At 45.3% G+C, this 19,810-nt stretch overlaps 1 protein-coding gene across 1 annotated transcript in view; it reads right to left on the reverse strand.

Moving 5' to 3' along the window:
* TUBGCP5 (tubulin gamma complex component 5) overlaps positions 1-19,810 on the reverse strand; it is a 1,250,274-nt gene that overhangs the window by 976,107 nt on the left and 254,357 nt on the right. The window contains exon 7 of the mRNA XM_069636613.1: positions 3,791-3,908. Within this exon, the coding sequence (XP_069492714.1) occupies positions 3,791-3,908 (118 nt within the window). The remainder of the gene's footprint in view (positions 1-3,790; positions 3,909-19,810) is intronic.

A 19,810-nucleotide genomic window follows, 5' to 3' on the forward strand; every position in this document is an offset into this window, starting at 1 on the left:
ACGTCTCTGGTGATCTACCATAGCCTTGTCCGAACGGGACCTCGACGGTTCCCGATGTTTATCGTGCCGGCTGCCCGGGCCCGAAGGCGTGCGAGCGTCAGACCGAGACCGTTCCCTGACGGCTTCAACCAAAGGCGCGGATGGGACAGTGCCCAGAGATTTTTCAATCTCCAGCATTTTCTCCCCGAATCCCTCTCACTCCTCTGGCGTAGAGGATTTAGTGGGGCAAGCCACTTTCCTTGCAGAGCCATCATCCGACTACGACGGGCAAGGCTGTTAGGCTTGACACAAAGATAGCAACTTCAATTGGAAAGGAATACCCTTAGCGGATTGACTAGATAGTCTAGGCTCAAGTTGCAGTGTCTTGACCTGATGACCACCTTGAAGATCTATATAAACCTTCACAATGATCCACCCCACTAACCGGGATAATTTCAAGCCAGTGCAGAGAAGGGTGTGAATATTGCGAGGAACACTGCGTTGTAGGGTGGCTAATTCAACTGGATGGCTTGCTCAGCTGGACAGAATATTCTTGCCTAAAAGAAGATGGCTAATTTGAGTATTTGAAACTAACTCACCACAGTACCAAACACCCCTCCCCCCACCTGTGCTTATAGGAGATCGCCTACATTGGTATGAAGAGTAGAATGAGATTGGACACTTAAAGGAGAAGAACTTCAAGGAAATGAGAAAAGGAAGGGAGGTTAGTCAGGTACTAAACCCGGACGGCTCGAGGGACACACTGGGTTCGGGTAGGTGCACCTGGAGCAGCAAAGCGTCCTAGAGTACTGTGCACTTGTAGTTATTTAGTTTCAAAATGAAAGTTCCAGCAGTTCCAAGATCACACAAAATGATGTCTCTCACTAGGCAACAAGATTCCAGTACTGAATGGTTCAAGCATGTGTAGTATGGTAGAACAAGAGGAAAGATTCTCACCAGGCAGCAAGATTCCAGTACTGAATGGTTCACTAGAGGCGTTTGCCCAAGCAGTCGGTGGATGAGGAGCCGCGAGAATCTGAGTGGCGGAAAGATCCACAAAACACGCTGCAGGCAGGCTAGGAGCAAACACTGGGAGCTGCGGAAATCCATGCGGCGAAGAAATGCTCTGGCACGCCGCAGGTAGTCAGCAAGTAAGCCACAGAAGAGTCGCGGGAAACAAGGCGGCAACAATGCTTCCCAAAACAAGCTTCAGGCAGTTAGGAAAGAAAGCCGCGGGAACCCGCGCGGCGGCGGGAGTAACTGCTGTGTCTAGGGAGACATGGGACGAGAAGACTTCAATTGCAAAGAAAGCAAAACGGCTCAGGAAGGCAGCAGGGAAAAGACTGTAGTAACAGTCTAGCCTCACGGAGTGAATTAAACACTAATCAGAAGCACCGGGTGACTTCTCAGGAGTGCTTAAATGGGTGAGCCACGCCCCCCAACCTCACGTGACACGAGCCACGTAACTAAGCGTTACTGAAAGAACTAATATCGTCTCCATGGAGATCTTGAAGAGAGTTTGTAATATGTATAAAAGGACCTGGGAGCTGATTTGATAGCATAATGCCTCCTCTTCTAAACAGGCTGTTGCGCAGAAGCAGATGCAGGCATTCTGGACAGCCCAGCAGGCATGACAAAGGTGACCGGTGACGCCGCTTCCTGGAGTCCCTCGACGAGGAGGATGAGTGGCGAGAACCACTCTGGGACCGAGATCCCCTGGACTCCCTCCGACGGGGAGAGTCACCCCTCGAGTCGTCAGTGGAAAGACCAGTAGTCTTTTTGGATTTAGAGGGTTTGGATACCCGACCTACCTGCAACTTCTCTTTACGCTCCCACAAGGCCTTGGCAGTCAACGACTGGCACTTCGAGCAGTCGTCCGTGTCGTGGCTCTCGCCCAGACACCACAAGCAGATATGGTGCGGGTCCGTGAAAGACATCTTGGGCTTACAGTCCCTTCACTTTTTAAAGCTTGACAGCGGGGTCGGAGGTGTAGAAGAAGGCATTATCGAAGTAGATAACACGAGGCGCGCCGAGTTATCGAAGCAAACACGTTTGCAGAAAAAACGGAACTGAGGCTACGGGCGCTGTGCGTTCTACTTCTAACATCTGATGGTGTAACCCCCGACTGAGGCCTTGGAAAGACATCAGCCTGATGCCATCGACGCAGGACATCCTCTGCCGAAAAATGTCCAAAGCAGCATAGCTGTGGACATTACATGTCAAAGATGTGGAATACGTTGGAGGACACAATCCATTTGAAATACATCTTTTACAACTAGGAGTGGACCAGCGGTGTCTACAGGCACTAATCTTAGGTAGGGCAGAAAAAGAGGGACTGCAGAGCTCACGACAAGTCTACTCCAGCAAATGGAAAATGCCCGTCTTGGGCCAATCGAAGTACCACTGGGCGGGTGTTTGGGTGGGCCAAGGCAGAACCAACAAGAGCTGCTACAAAGGCAGCGGGGAGGGGACCTTGCCGCGCTGGACAGCGCAGGATATGGTCAAATATAAAATACATCTTTTACTGCAAGGAGGGGAAACGCAGTGTCTGCAAGCACTCACCTGAGGTGGGGCAGAGAAAGTGGGTCTGCAGTGCTCACGAGGGGTCTACTCCGAGCAAATATTACACAACACTCAGATATAAGCATATATAAAGTCACCTTTAGGTTTTTAGAAATGCATTCAATAACTTAATTGTTAGGAAAGATTTCTCCCCACAGCACCCCTCCCTCCACCTCCATGGACCTCCAAACCCCCTTGAATCATGCCTTTACCTTCGAATCGGACGCGCTCCCCTTGCAGTGCAGTGAAGCCTCCAGCCCCACTTCACCAGCTTTCGCTCCTCTGTCATGGGGAAACCGGCATGCCCCTCAGGCCACCAGCACCGGGAAACATTGCCTCCTCTACACTTTGCTATCACCCTTGGCAACTCTATTTCTGAACAATGCATCCCACAATGCAGTACAATGCGGTACACGTTCTGTTTTACCCCAGACTAACACTTACAGGATCCCTGATTACTCTAGGTGCGCCCAGAGGACGAGCTGGTGGCAGCAGTTACTTTTTACAATTCTTTAGTGTATTTTACTTCAGCCTTACAGTGTTTACAGCATTTGGCTACCTACTCTGACCAGGTGTCCAAACACGGCCACACCACAAGGCCCATCGCCTGTGCCCCGGCCACCCAGTCATCTTCCTCCTGGCCTGCGAGGCCAGGAAAATCCCAATTTGGACTTCCAGTACCCAGAAAAGCAGAGGTGTATCAAAGGCTACTGCAAGGCCATGTGTGTCTGCTACCAGGAAGTAACCGTTCAGTGTGTCTGTATGGTATTCATGAGTTGTGCAACCACTGGTCCCGATTGGACCACTGCTGGCAGATGTATTTGCTTTGTCAGTGTGTGGTCCCATTGTATGCTACTCTAGGTCTGCAAAGAAGGGATTATTGGTGGATGGATAACGTTTCGAGCAGGTCTGAGTTGTAAATTCTGCTGTGCATTTTGATCTACATTTTAGAATGCTCCTTTTTGGGATTAGTTCCTCATGACAAAGCATTGACAAAACAGTACAAATGTGTCTAGCATTTTCTGAAGCCTTTAGTGCTGAACACTGTCTTTTTTAGTACAACACGCCTCAACCTCTGCCATTAATCAAAGGCAATTTATTTCATATTACAACCACCCACTTTCAGAAGAAAGTAACATCTTTCCAGCAATAATACATCTCAGTGATAAAAAAAATAATAGAATAAAATACCCTTTCACAGTTTGGTTTCCCAATCGGAGATTCATTATAGTGACACAGTCAGTCTTACCAGATAGCTGTTAAATTGGAGTGCAAGTGCGAGCTGTGAGAGAATCGAGGTGCTTTGGGAGTCCAATACTGAAGAACAACATGCTGCTCCAGCCAGCCACGTGCCTCTGGTTCTCCCACTACAGAAGAAATGCAAGGGTCACTTTTTTAATGTTAGGCAAGATATTAAAACTTAAATTGATCAAACCATAGCATCATAATGTCACGTTTAGACATTTTAAAAAGGGTAAATGTTAATGTTATTTAAGTGTATCAAAGTGAAAACCATCATACCTAACGTTTATTAATTCACATACTTGGTAGATTATCCCTAGAATGTCATTCTGAAAAGGCATATTTGGAGGATCATATCTAGAGGAGATGCACAGAGTAAAGAACCGCTGTCTTTCTGCAAGGTATCTTATACAGATGTGCATACATGCTTGATCTAAAACAGCAAGAACAATCAGAGAGGAGGCCTTTAATTTAAGCTTCTTCTAAATAAGAGGTGAGAACAGACTGTCCAAGTAAAAAAAAAAAAAAAAAAAAAAAGGGCTTTGACTCCAACCCAAGCACAAGTATAAGCCCAACTGGTTTGTTTGAAAAATGCAGAAAGAGTAATTTTGCGCACATAAAATGAATGGTGGAGGTGGAATGAATGATGTAACGTTTCTAAATAGGAGTACTTTTCTGCATACATGCATGGTCGTCCAAGATGTCAGATTTTCGAGAAGGTTTAATTGCATTAATTGGCGAGTGGGCACATAGCTGCCACGTGATCACCCGACTGCTCTCCTGAAAGCCTCTCTGAAAACTGCTTGACAACTGAAATCCCCGCTGAGCTTCACAATCACCCAACATCACCTATCGACTTGCAGGACCGAAGTCATAGTTTGGATGCCAACCAATATTCCTGTCCAAATGAGAAGGTGCATCCATTATTGCAGCATAGCCTACAAAAAGGTTACTTACACATATATCTGGACTTTGCGGCAAGGGTGCAGGCAAGCAGACAGTCGTATGAACCAGTCAAGAAACGCCTGAGAATACGACAAGTAACATATGCCCTGATATTTCCAGCCAAAATGAGAATTCAACACGCAGGGAGGACAGATTATTTTGAAACCCCAGCCGAGGCCTTGGCCTATGTTGAGGCCTCCATACTCTTACCGACTAGAGAGCGCAGACCCGACCAGAATAACAGACCTCGAACTGCGGATGAGAGACACGATCCGGCTGATTAAATACAGTGGGACTATGAGCCAAGCTTCCCATATCCATGTACGGCTGAGTTGCCATATTGAAAATGGTTGTCCTCCCCAAACTGCTTTATCTCTTCGTGAATGTACCCTTATGCCGGGGAGAGCCTTTTTTGCAAAGTTACGTTTGATGGTGATAATGTTCTTCTGGGATGGTAAAACTGCTCGAATAAAGTGGAAGAAAATGGTCGAACCGTACTGTTCCGGGGGAATTGCAGTACCAGATTTTGAACTATACTTTCAAGTAGCACAGGCGCAGTTCGCCAGGCATTGGTATGACTTGTCCGATCGCTCACCCCACATCTTGATAGAGAAATTCACCACATCCCCTATTGACCTAAGGTCCATTATTTTTAATTCTAACTACAAAGCTACATGTCCCTATGTCCCTGTGAGAAGTACGGTTCGAGCATGGGGCGCATTATATAAAATATTAAAAACAGACACTCCACATGACCCAGACGTCCCTCTCTGGAACTACCCCAACATCCCTCCAACAAAATCTCTACAACGGCTATGGGACCCACACAAAGAAATTAAAATGCGGCACATGTTTCCGAACGGGAGGTTTGTGAGCATGGACGACTTACAATATGGTGAGAGGAGGGGCGCTTAGAGCACTCCAATACTACAGAATGAAATGAGCGTTCAGCACACAGTGGCCACTCTTTCCAGATGAACCCCCCGTGCACCCACGTTTACAAGCGGCAACATCCAGCACCGGGCTGGGAATCTCTAAACTGTATGCACTGACGCAGACACACTCCCCCACACTGAACAATGTTAAGGCTAAATGGGAAAGTGACTTGAATACGACCATCACAGATGAGAAATGGTCTAAATATTGTTTGCTCACCAAAACAGTATCGATGAATGCAGGCTTACGTCCGATACAGTTTAAGGTCCTTAACAGACTTCATTATACCCCAGCCAAAGTAGCTAAATTCACAACTGATGGGACACGGAATTGCCCTAAATGTAGAGCACCCCAAGCAGGGTTGTTTTCATATGTATTGGGAATGCCCGGCGGTGGCTGAATTTAGGGCAAAGATTGCAGAAATAATAGAGGAGATAACTCAGATTCCGGCCTCCATGACTCCCCGAAATATTTGTTTGGAGACATCAGCAAGAGAGCTGAAACCAGCAGGAGATAGTTTAATGTCTCATGTATAATAGCAAAAAGGTGTATATTACATTGCTGGAAGAGTTCCTCTCCAGCAGACATTGTACATTTTCTACGAGAACTGGCATATGTGAATGAGTGCGAAGAACAATACATGATGACTGTACCTACAACTAATCGCCCCAAGGATATATGGGCCCTGTTTTGAATGTACTTATGTGAAATGTCCTCAGACGATGACGCCCCTATGTAAATGTTAATAAACTACAAGATAACTGATATAGCGAACAACACGCATTATATTATGATTGCATAGTGAGTTTTATCTGCTAAAACCATCAATAAACAGAGTTTAAAAAAAAAAGAAATCAGATACAATAACACAATACAAGATTTGCAGCACATATGAATTAGGAAATCTTACCAATATCATAAAAATCAATGTAAGGTATAACTCCCAAGGCCTTGTGACAAAATAATGTCATTGTTGCCCAATCCTCCCCTTTAAATTTAGGCATGAATATTAGATTTAATCCAATACAAAATTCATCAAGCACAGGAACATATGCGGAGTATAACTCGATGAGTCCACAAAGAAGCATTTTCATTATGGCTCACTATTCAGCTTCAGGGCTTTGTCTTCTAGTCTCCAGGCTTTCAAGACTGTTTGAAACACGATGTAGTACAACATCTGTATCATTACATGAATACATACCTTGATTATACAAAAGTGGTTTCAACCATCTTTTTGTTAATTTCAAATAGAAGGGACAAAAAAGCATGTTTTCCACAATGTCACCACAATGCAGACAAGGTACATCGGATGGAACAATTGGTGATCATGTTGCATGAAAGATGCTGTGACCAATCGAGGGAATTTCTCCCGAAGGTGGAGCCCCCCTGTGAGGCTAGGCAGGTGAGCCTGCTCTGCAATACCCTTCCTAGGGGGTAGAGTAAGAGACCTCACTGGGAGAGACTCCCCCTTTGGGTACAAGGACTCCAGTTCCCTCGAGGGACTCTCTCCAGCTGAACACATCATGACATACATCGGAAGTATTAGAATATCTGAAAACTTGAATTGTCATAATAGGGATGAAGGGACAAAGAAACTCCTAAAGGAGATTATCTGCGACGAGACATTCTTGTCCCTTCAAATCAGCACATTATCCTTATTCGGACAAGTAACTTAAATGGCATACATAAAGCCCGGGTGGTGTGAGAAGCCTAAGAGGCTAGAGATGCCCAGGACGAAAGTGGGACACAAAGCGAGAGAGCGAGTCACCAACGCAACTGGTGACGAGAACCAAGAAACCTGCGAGATACGAACTTGCTTGGAATTGTTCCACGGGACACCAGAGGGGCAGCGAACCTGTAAAGCAGAGAAACAGCAAAGCTTGCGCTCAACCTAAGGGGGTGGTGGTGAGACCTCTGGAAGGAGAGACCGGGATGGAAGCGTAGTCCTCAGAATGTCGCAGATACCATCAGCAACCGAAGGTCGCAAGATATCACAGGGGGGCGGGACACTGTCAGGAGATACGAGAGAGCGAGGAGACGAACGCTATAGAGGGGATGCAATCAGAGTTCCAAGAGAGGTAACCAAGTCCCTGAGAAGGAAGGATTCCGAATCCATTCTCCCTGCAGAAAGAAGGTAACCGGCAGACGGGAAGCATCAAGGTAATCAATACACATCGCAGTTTACTCGTCTCAGTAGAAATTGTTAAAACAACCTTAAAACCAGTGACTTATATGCATGAAGGTTGGAATCCAAGAGAAAAAGTCAATTATTTTATTTGTATTTATTGTTACAGTGTTTGGCCTAATCAAAAGCCTGTCACTATACAGAAAAAAACAATGACAAAATGGATAACAATTTTGTCAAAACTCTGGTTAAACATCATCATGATACCCTGTAATAAAACTAATATTTAAAAAAAATCACATATACATAGCCTCAAATTAGTATACAATACATATTTCATACCTTATTCAATTCCAATTATAAATGCTTTCTCTAAAAGATAACTCATTAGCTTGGTTATACCCCTATAGGATTAAAAGTCCCATGTAGCTACCATTCAGAGATAGCAAGGCCTAATTCAATCCTCTGAATACATCAGCAAAGAATTGAATAAAAGCTATGACCATTTTCACATTTTCCCACTATAAAAACATGGACCTCCAATCATCTAAACCCTTGGTTTTCATTTTATCAAAAATCTTGCCCAAGTGTAAAGTGCTCTTTCCAGTCAACGTGTGCAAGATAATAGGTGATGCAGCGTTTCCCTAGAAGCTTCCATGTTACATTATCTATAATTTAGATCCCCTCCCTTCCATTGTTTCCTGATTATTAAAATCTCTTTTACCTGATACAAGTTCATATGCAAAAAAAAAATCCATAAAAACCACATGGAAACAGAGGCATTTCGGCAAAGTATTTTAAGCTCTATTTTCCACCAGACAATCTTGATAGCACTTGAGCTGTGATCTCCGGTTCATTGTTTCTTCCCAATCTCTCCTCCATAATTTGATTTTAACTGCAGTTGGATTCAATTGATTTTTCCCCACTTGACAAGCCCCGCCCACCTGATGCCTTCCTGGTTGCGGCTCTTTTTCCCTACTTAAGGAGCCCTCCACCCTCTTTTCCTTTTCAGATGGGGAGCAGGTGCAAGTGGATGTTGGTCACCTCGCCTAAGCCCCGCCCACCTGGTGCCTTCCTGGTTGCCGCTCTTTTTCCCTACTTAAGGAGCCCTCAAGCCTCTTTTCCTTTGCAGATGGGTAGCAGGTGCAAGTAGATCTTGGTCACCTGACCTAAGCCCTGCCTTGCTTTTTCCTTCCTCTTAGATCAAGGGCGTCTTTCGTCTGGGTGTCCGAAGTGAAGGGCAGTCAAAGGAAAGGGCAATTTCTGTTTGGACATGTTCGGACCAGGAGGATCCAGGGCCTGCACCCCTGCTCAGACAGCAGGTATGCATGCACCAACATGTGTCATTCCCTCTGTCCCCACAGGCCATCTAAAACCCTCTGGTCCCCCCGTGATGTGCCCTTGTGCCCCCCCCCTTCTCGCACACAGGTGTTGCCTGTTTTGCTTGATTCTTCTACCCTGCTCCCCCTACCCCTCTCCAGCCTACTTCTGCAGGAGTTTGTCCCGATACATTTTGGTTTCACCATCACCGTCTTGTAGCTAATGCTGGATTTGACTTTTATGGACTTCATCGATTCACGGTGCATCGCCCTTTCTCATGGTGGCCCTGAATCATGCTGTTCCCATCTTGATCTTGTATCCAGGCTTGCAAAATTATGTGTTACTACTGACTTCTGCAATTGCATTCGCTCTCCCCTCTTGCTTCTCCACTCTTTTTGACTGCTTACTCTCTGTTCTCTCCTCCTCTCCCTTTCTCCCTTTTCCTATCTCCTCCCCTCACTTTCTTCTATGCACTTACTCTATCAGAATTGTCCCTGGACCTAGTATGATAGAAACCTCGTCTGTCATCCCCCGACCAGCACTATCTGAAATGTCATCAGGCCGAGTACGATAGTCGCTTGTTTTGGTCCTCCCCTCCCTTTCTGCACCCCTCTCCCTCATCTTTTGTTTTCCCCGGCTCTACCATAAATGTCGTCAGGCCAAGTACGGTAGTCGCCTGCCTGTTTCCATTTCCTTCCCACTCGCCTCCTCCCTTCCTTATCTATTTCTTAGCTCTTGCACTATCTGAAAAGTCATCAGGCAGAGTACAATAGTTAATTTCACATCCTTACTGTTCATGGCCTGTAAGAATGTCATTGTATGTTCCCTTGGTCCCTTCCTTGCCTTGAAGCGCTTTGAAACACATTGTGTATAGGCACTATTTAAATAAACTATCATATCACAACAGATCCTCTGAAGTCCTGAGGTCTGCCAATATTATTTGACAGGCTATTCGCCATTTCTCTAATATCGGCTCACTGTGATTCGCCAGGGTCTCTTAACATTTCAAAAGGCCCTCAACAGGGACTTGGCTGCACATTTCCTCTATAGTGAAAGGGACTGCCATACAACTATAGCATATAACGATATGAGACCTAGTTCATATCTTATAGCATGCATAGAAGTCTCTCGCAGAAGATGCAAAAGACTCCTGCAGAACAAACCTAGCTTGATCCACACCAAATGAGCTGTTGAGAAAAAGAAAAACTCTGCCCCATGTTAGGGAGAATTCTCATTTCATGGCTAATTTCCCTTACCTAGTAAGTCTCTCAGCAGCTTTGCTGGATCTCTGGAGTTGTTTCTTTCCACCTGGTAAGAATGTGAGCTTTTCCCCCACTCTTACTTGTATTTTGCTATGTGTTTTGACCTGTTTTTGTGATTGTGGGCTCTGGAGTACACCGCTTCAGTAGCCCCCCTCTTTGTGTGTGTCACACAGCACCTTCTGTGCAGTGGCACAGGGTTGTCGTTCAGACTCCCCCCGACTCCATTTCTGAGGCAACTACCGTCCTACAGAAAAGGGGGAAGTTACCATTAACTTTACTTAGTCAAATTTAACCACAGATCCAGTACACACCATCTTACATGGAGTGCTGGAAGGGTTAACTCTTAACTCTTTATCTGTACCTCCTAGAGCATTGTTTTGCTCTTTTAACATTTAGACATGGCTAGTGGCAGTGGTATCTACCCTAAATTTCTGCCGCGGTTATCTTATATAACTATGGTAAGATTGTAGGCTATTGGGTTAGCCTCAGACTTAAACCTGCTTGACCAAATCCTTTTCCGTTTGGCTCCGGTGCAGTTTATTCGCCATTTCTTTTTGTTAAATTCCTTCTTGTGTTTTACTTTATGCAGCAAACCAGGTTTGCCTTCTTTGTTCACTGTCTTTTGGCGGGCTTCTACCTAGAAGCCCTCCTCAGGGCGCCTGGGTGTCTAGGTGGGCTGAATGTGAGGGAGGGGTGTAGTCACCCTCTGCACAGGGTATCCTAGGAAACCCAAGTCGCACTTTGACATGATTGGACAAGGTGGTTGTCCGGGCTGGACAACCCCCTTGCTGGGTGATTGACAGCCAGGCTGTGTGAATGGGGGTTTTGCGCATAAAAGGCAGGTCTCTTGGGCTGGAAGTCAAAGAGTCGCCACTGGAACTACAAGGAACCGACGAGAAGTGGAGGAGATGTCGACTGCTGCAACTACCCCGTACCGGTGAAGCCCTGCTGCAGTCCTGAGCTATCTACCCTTCAACAACTAAGAGGAGGTCCAGTCTGGAGTCTTCTTCCCTTGAGCCTGGTGGGGATAACCAGCTCATCATCTTCAGCCAGAGGTCGCCTTCGTGGTCGAAATCGGTGCACACTGCTGTAGTGGTCCGGAAAGCCACCTGAAGAACCACTCCTGTTTTTAAGGAGCACACCTTTTATTCATTGTCGCTGTTGCCGGCCTCATCCCTGTGTGGTGCGGACCCCCTCATCGTCCTCCTTCGTGCTGAAGCTGCATGAAAGCGTGGGTCTGCGGGAAACCAACAGGAACAACTGCCGGGGCACCAGTTTCGTTCTTTGAGAAAGGTACTGTGTCCTGTTAGAGGAATTTTGGGTGAAATCCCCATTTCTCTACTTTAAGGCTTGTCCTTTTCCCTCCTTCTTATAGCTTTTGCTTCCGAACCTTGACAATATCAAACTATTCTTGGCAACGTTGAATCTCGAACTGTCCGACTGTGTGATCCTCGACAACAGGCACCCAGTGTCACTTGACTTTGGCTCCAGCCCCTTGAATTCCTGTCTATGTGTGTTCTTCGATTCTGTCTGCCTAACCAACATATTGCCTGTGATTTTTGCCCCCAACTCTCTCTGGGTATTTCGGGTGCTAAGTGTGTTTTTACCCCGGTAGCATTTCTTGCCGCGGATACGTGTTTATCTAGTAGACCGAACTGTCAAAATGTGATCGCAATTGTATTCACGGTAACGTGTTCCGTTTCATAACACCGGTCCATTCAAACACAGGGTACTTAACTCGAATAATACTGTACAAAGTGAATTGGTTAGTTGTAGTATATTTTACGTGTGGTTTTTGAATTAATAGAAGTGTTGTGTTAATAACAAATGGTTTAAAAATAAATGTACTTATATTTTTTACCTGAAACCTTGATAAGTGTTTGCTTGAGTCACAGTAATTGTGGTCCCTTTGTGTAATCTCTGCTACTGCTCATATACTCTTGAGATAAGCCTGGCTGCTCCGCTACTGCTACCACTATAACCTAGTAGTACAGGCTTGTACCAAAGGTAAAACTTGTATTGCCACCTGTAGTCTTAATTGTGTGTAGTGGTCCCTAAGGGCACTGCACGGAATTCTGCCTAACACCCCATAGGTCAAAATAGCCCCTACTTTCATCTTATAGAAAGTCACTACCGGCTCCAACGAGAAGTGACAGTACCTTTTCGATATAATCGAGCCTTGAGCAGCCACATATTTTGTTTTAACCCTCAATTGTGCGATTGTATGTGCATCATTCACACCAATGTTCATCAACATACCTAAATAGGTGAGTGATTGAAAAGTGGCAGTTTGGCCACCACTAATAGACCAAATCATCGATTTCACCCTCCTTCCAACAGCCCGGCATGCGATCAGAATGTTTGTTTTGGCCACATTGATCTTCAATCTGTTGTGGTCCGCATACAGCTGTAGAGCTTTCAATTGTCGCTGAAGACCTATGGGCGTCTGATCCACAAGGACTAAATTGTCTGCAAAAAGCAGAGGTCCCACAGGTCTCCCCTTTAGCCTTGGAGGAAATGTTTGATGTTCGCTAAAAGGTGTCAACCATATCGGATATGAATACATTAAAAAGGGCTGGAGCCAGGGCACACCCTTATTTTAATCCTCTCTTGGTAGTTATCGGTTTCGATAGCCGCCCGAGCTATCGAACCTTACCCTCATGTGGTATACGTATAAACAGCCTGGATCATCTGGGAATAAGCCCAAAGGACAGCCCCATTTCGCTAATTTGATCCATAGAAGGTCCCTGTCTACAGGCCTGCTCAAGGTCCACAAACACAAAATACGTTTTGCCTTTGCCCGAAATAGAACGCGTCTTCAAAATGTTTAAAAAGAACGTATTCAGACTAATAACCATGCCCCTGACAAAGCCCAATTGGAAAATGTTATAGCATCTAACACTTGTGGCCCAATCCATTAATCTCTCCAAAAGCGAGTTACCGAATATCTTGCCAATTACATTAAGAAGTGCGATGGGGCGATAGTTTTTTGGTTCCTCTCCAACGTCCTTCTTGAAGATTGTAACCACAATCGAGGTTTTCCACCTCACTCTGACAATCTCTGCGAACAACACCATAAGCAGCTTTACCCATTTCCTTTGCCTCCGTTTTTAAGATTACGTTGGTTATCCCATCGGGCCCAGGAGCCCTCGAGTTGCTAGCTCTCCTTATTAAATAAACAAGGCGTGTCTGTCAAACGAAAGATGCCAGTCCACAGGCCCAGCGTTGTCATACAAGTTGCTACCTTCGTCTGAAATAGCAAACAGACTTGAGAAATGGCTCACCCACATTTATCAGAAACGGCTTGTAGGAGCAAAGCTTGTTTTGGCATACCCGCAGAGTTTATTAATTGCCAGATGTCGCAAAGATTCTTACTGTGAATTCTCGCCAACATAGTTTCAGCATCTTTTAGCAAAACTGCTTGCTTTTGAGCTCTAACCCAGTTTCAATATGTTTGTCGCATACTTTTCAGGAGTAGCAACACATCGTAGCTCCCCGTTTGCTTGATTTTATTTAAGTCCGCTCAAAGCCGCCTTTTTTTCCATTAACGACCTCAGCATTATAAACATGTTTATAAGAGAACTCTTTACAATTCCCCCTTCCTGCTCGGCATACAAAATCCGTTCAAAATAATGGATAGCCGATACACGAAAGGTTATTACTGTTCAACTGGCTTTGATACTTTCCCATTAGCTTTTGGCACAACTTCACTATGTTTTGTGCAGTCATTCTCACATGAGGTCTCCCTTGTGAGAGATCAAGCTCTGTTCCATAACCCATTTTTGAAAACCCATTGTTCATAGACCAAGTCATTTGCAAGACGTCATGATCGCTAGTGGTTGAATACAAAATCTCAAATCTATCCATTAGAGGCAAAATATTGCTGCTAACAAAGATGTAGTCTACGAATGCACTCTTGTTTCTCAATGTTCATGTCTGCCTGGGATATCTCCATCTATTTGCCCATTTAGCATATGCAAATTCATACTGGAAACCTCTTCCAACCAGAGCATTTTCCTCTTCTCCAGACCATTTTGTCTGACATTCCCCCTATCCTTTAACTTATTTGTGCCATTTAGCCCAGACATGTTTAAATCATCACACATCATAATGTAAAAAAAAGGCAGTGTCTCATAGCACTCATCTAGTGTATCAATAAAGGAATCCAAAAAATTCTCGATCGTTAATGCCCTTTGTGTTCCAATATAAGTTACATAGGACATACCATTCAGGCTCTCTAAGTACTTCCGAGCATCTACAAATTACCAATATTTGAATAAAGGGGTTAGGGTACTCTACCTCCATCTCTAGGCAACTCCTCAAAGCGATTAAAAGGCTAGAGTAGACGGTCTGCCCCTCAACCCTTTAATAGCCAACATCAAGAAGATAGAGTAACCATCAAGTGTTCGGGCAGCCAGTAACCAGGTCTCTTGTAGACAAATGATCACAAAGGACTCAAACTGAAGTTCGCCCTTAGATAAGAGAAGTTGTGAACCTCAACAGTTCCACGATGCCAACATGACGCACTCTTGCTCGGGTGACCCCTTCAGTTAATCCTCGCTTCTATCCCAGACCAAAGCCTCGGACAACCAAGCCCATCATCCTTTTCCTCTGGCATGCACCGTTCTCCTTCCTTGTACTCTACGTGTCTCTGCACACCCTCATGGCCCCCCTACAGGTATTTTATAGGATAAACTTTTATTATCCATAGAAGCCCGATTCATGTTTCGACCCAATGGAAAGAGGCTCGCTGCTTCCTCCAGAAGAATCACTCACTAGGTTACAAGATAAATCACTCTATGCAAATAGGTGTCATTTGGAAACTGCACAAGTTCAATATCCCATGTATGGATTGGTCTCAGTTTCAGGATATTATGTAAAAGCTGCAGCACATTACTCCGTTCAAAACTAGACCATCGGAAATATTAAACAATCTTTCTAAGCGTACACAACAGTTACTAGTTTCATCAGGCTTAGTTCTGCCTTTGTTGAACAGGCAAAGCCTTTTCTATAGCACTGGCGTTTGAGGTGGTTTCACTCAAAGGTCGTGTAGCTTTAATCACTGCTAATCTTCTTTGTTCCAATGTTAGGAAAGGTAAACTTGGTTTGCATTTACAATCCGCCCTTATTTTATCAGTGTGCAAAAAACTTCTAGCATCCCAGCAATTTTGAGCAGTTGAATTTGTCCCAGTCAATCATCACCTGGGTAAGTACTTGTTTTGGTTTTCGAACATGTGTAATGACCTCAGAACTACTCACCCTATTACACGGCCCAAAAGTTCTTTGACTGAGGAAGGCAATAATACACACCTAGACCAATGATTGGAATACAATTGGCTCTTTACAGGCCCTTTATTCACACACATAATAAGCATAGAGATAACTATCGGAATAAATGCAATTAGTTATACATAGGCACACCAATAAGAATAGTTACTAAAGGGTCTACATCACTGTTAGTGCAGTTGTAGGAGAAAACCTCATCTCAGCCACAACACTACCCAGTCCCGAAGCAGGTAGGCAGAGAGATCACACATACTAACGGGGTCTGAAGCGGAGCGTCCTCCCTCTCAGCAAGACTTCATCACTTGGGGGTACCAATTCCTCTCTACCATCAGGATACCTCTCTTCTTATGGGGACAAATCCCTGCCCCTTCTAGGTTGCAAACTGTCCCCAGCCAAACGACAAACAGCAAGCATGGGAGGCAAAGAGCGGAAACATCCAAACAGCAAGGTCCCCTCTAATTATTTTTCCCTAAGTGCGGGAATGGTTAGCTTTTGTGTGCACATTACTTTCCATGAGTGCAAATTAATAACAAGTTAAGAGACTTTGTGAGCATGCATACTTTGTGAGCTTCCCTCGCTGAAGAGTTTGGAAGGGTATTTCCCCTTCCCAACCACTGCAATTCTTTACAAAGCAGTGTAAAAAGGTGCATCTTACAAAAAAATGTCCAAACATATATAGGCTAAAAGAAAAAATCTATGCGAGTCCAACCGCCTCATTGAGTTGGCCGGTCCAGAAATAAAGTGCTGGTAACAACGTATATCAGCACCTTTCCAGAATCTGCTGGCAGGGACTCTGAGCTACCAACAGGCCTGATCTTCTGGTAGATCAGGCCTCTACCGGCAGATAAATGCCTGAATCACTGGCACCGTTACTAACGGTGGATGGTGGAGTCGGGCCACCCCATCCCATGGAGTTCTATTGGACTCCATGGAATGGGAAGTTACTGGTGTCTCCGTCACCTGTAATATCCCGGTAGTACCGGGATATCGAGCAATGGAGATGGTACGGTAGTTCCCGGGTATCCCGTTGGAATTACCAGAGGGATACCAGGGAACTCATAATGCTCCCCAAGACTTCAGGATATGCCATAGTACCTACCAAAAGTACAACAGTGCAGAGAAAACATCTATTCACAAAAAAAGTTTTGTATGCTCAGGATAAACAATAGGTTTAGTTGTGGCTATTCATTTTTCGACACCGCCTAGAGACAATGCAGAAAGTGTTTAATGCCATTGAAATAAAACACTAGTTTATTACAAAAAACAAATATTGCATATAACAGACGTGGTTGTCAAACAATTCTGATAGGATGCAATTTTTGAAAATGGAATAATGGCAGCTAAACGGAGTGTGTAAGATATATGCCCATAGGAGTTCATGTGCCACTTTAATGAAGTAATTCAAGGGCCAGGGGAACATGCCTCCATTTGTGTAAGGAACATAATTGCATCAGAATAACTGCACCACAGAATATGATGATTGTTAGGAAAGATTTCTTAATTGTGGGTAGTTTTCCTTCCATGTGGCAACCCCTAAACTTGTTCCTGTTGTTTTCACCATGATCTACACTTTGCCAGAGAAGTGCAGCCTTCTGCCGCACTCCTCTGGGCTTTCGCTCCATTCTTACGGGGAAACTGACATGCCCTTAAGACAGTCAGTACCAAGAAACGCTTTTTTCCGTAGTTTCTTTATCATGTTGCAGCTTTCGTGCAACATGACACAAGAGGGCACTGTAAGCTAAGTTACTGCTCCCTTGGGTCTATAGCCTTCTACAGGCCCTAGATACTCTTTTTGGATTGTAACTGATCGGTGCAAGGGAATCATGGACGGGAATGGTGGCAGCGATCGTTTGTGTTTTTGAGCTCCTTTTGGCATTTTAAGCGCGTTTCTCGCGCTTAGCCCAAAATGGTGGCATGGCTCCCAAAATGGCCAGACCACGAGGCTCCTTTGTCCTGTCCGCTGACCGTCTTGCCCCCTTCACCTTCTCCAGGTCGAGCCGACCCGGGGCCTTCCTTATTTGGGCATGTACTTTCCCGTGAAACACAGATGCTTTTGCGGGCTTCTACAGGCCTTGTGTGTGCCGGGATGTCTGGTCCCAATACACATCCTGGGTGCCAGAGAGTCTAGTGTGGTGTGAATGCCTGGGACCACCGTGGTCCGTGATAGGTCCACGTATGGTGTGGGTTTTTATGAGCGGATCTCCCATTGGGTCCCCTCCGTTTTGGCGCGAAGGGAACCGTGGATAAGAGGGGGCTGGAAACGCTACTACCATGTCGATCTCCTGAGTTCTCACGAACAAAGGAATACAGGAGCCAAGTATCCTGCAACCATGAGGCTGAACCGAGGAATCGCTGGTGACCCGCTGAAGGACTGCTCCCCTGCACTGCTGTCGCTTTGTGAAACCCTTTCTACCACTGATCGAACCAGAAGGCCTGTACTGGTACTTCGACCCTTGGAATAGCGGGGACAGCTATTCTCGGCATCTTCACCATCTCCTGCACGTAAGCCTTCGGAAGTGTTTCTGGGCCATCCAGCAAACTGACCAGCCTACCCAGGAGTCTTGCTCTGTAACCGCCGCCAGGTTGTGTTGTATTTCGAGTCCTTGTCACTCTCACACGATTCGTACACTTGGCATTCCCAGGTCCGAAGTGAGTAGTGTACATTTGGCTGAGATACACACGGCCGCTCCGTTGCCCTGCTGTGGTAACAAACTGTGCGGGTTCACTTCGTTTGGGAAATCTTTAACTCAACTCTGCTGCTGCAGAATCTACACGACGACGAGACGTCCCCTGCTCTCCTGAACCTGCCAGCACTGAAACTGACGCGGAGAAGCCTGGGTCTGCTTGCATCGGGGGCCAGTGAGTAGCATAGCTAGGAACTGGTCGCCCTCCTGCAGGAACCCATAGCTTTTCCCCGCTGTGTCAAACAGCACGCCTTTCCGTACTCGCGCTCTGCTTCTGCCCCCAGTGGAGGCTGCGCTTGAGTCACGGAACTCTGTTCTTCTTCATTTGTGCACCAAACTGAACTGCCTGATTCCCTCGAAGAGACTCTCCTTTTTGCCCGTTGGCACCAGCGTGTGCAGGTACTTTTGAGCACAAGGCTCCACTCTTCGTAGGGCTTGGACTTCCTTTTAGTTAGGTGCCACTGAAGGCGGACTGGGTCTAATCATTATTTCGCACTGCCTGTTTTCCTCCCCTTCTAGGTGGACTACACATTTCGTGCATCTAACGCTTTAGACTCGTTTGTATTTGTATATATATTGTATTGGTTTGGTATGTGTTGGTTTACTAGAGTTTTATCGTGATTTCTCGCTACGGTCATTGTTGCAAAGGCCTTGGAATAAATGTGTATATATTTTTAATGTAACACCTGTTTGGAGTAATTTGTAAGTGTCCTGGCTTTGTGTGCTCATTGCGGGCTTTCAGTCACCCTCACCCCTCTTGAGACCTAGTCTTGACCGCCGCGATCGCTACCCTGATTGGTCTGGCTTGTCCAGAGGTTACCCTGTTCCAAATAATTAGGTTGGCCTTCTGAACCTCTGCGCCTCCAGGACAGAGTTCAGAAATCCGTCTTAACAATGATCAGAATTCCTGGGTCTCTGCTTACTATTCACATTACGTTGTCCTGTGAGTTGTGACATTTACTCAAAACAAGCCTTCTGGCTAAAAGGCATATAACCATCAATTTGTACTCGCTAAAAATTGGAAAATGTGCCACCACGTTACTGTGCATTTGAAAAAACAGAATGCGAAAATGTCAAAGATTTTGCTGTGAATTTCACAGCAATTATATGTGGGGTTGGGTTAGGGTATTACGTTGGTTAGGGTATTAAATTATGTGAGGAGAGTATAAGGGGGCCAAAGGGGGTCTCCCCCTGCATATAATTGCACAAAAAGAAAAAAAGACGTTTGACATTTTCAAATTTGGCATTTTGAATTTGCATTAATCACACGGATCCTAAACACTAACTGGGATATTTGCATACCCACAATACATTGCAAGCAACATCTTTTTAAAGCCTCACCATGACATTATGTGCAGTTTAAGAAGATTTAATGTATCTGAATGTGCAAAATTACTATGAAGTGAAAACAAGATTGTTTGCAACATACCCCACCTTTAAATTTTGGGTAGCATATGTGCTCAGTGAAA

The sequence above is a fragment of the Ambystoma mexicanum genome, chromosome 7p (assembly GCF_040938575.1).
Source record: "Ambystoma mexicanum isolate Mex_15411 chromosome 7p, UKY_AmexF1_1, whole genome shotgun sequence".
Taxonomy (NCBI): Eukaryota; Metazoa; Chordata; class Amphibia; order Caudata; family Ambystomatidae; genus Ambystoma; species Ambystoma mexicanum.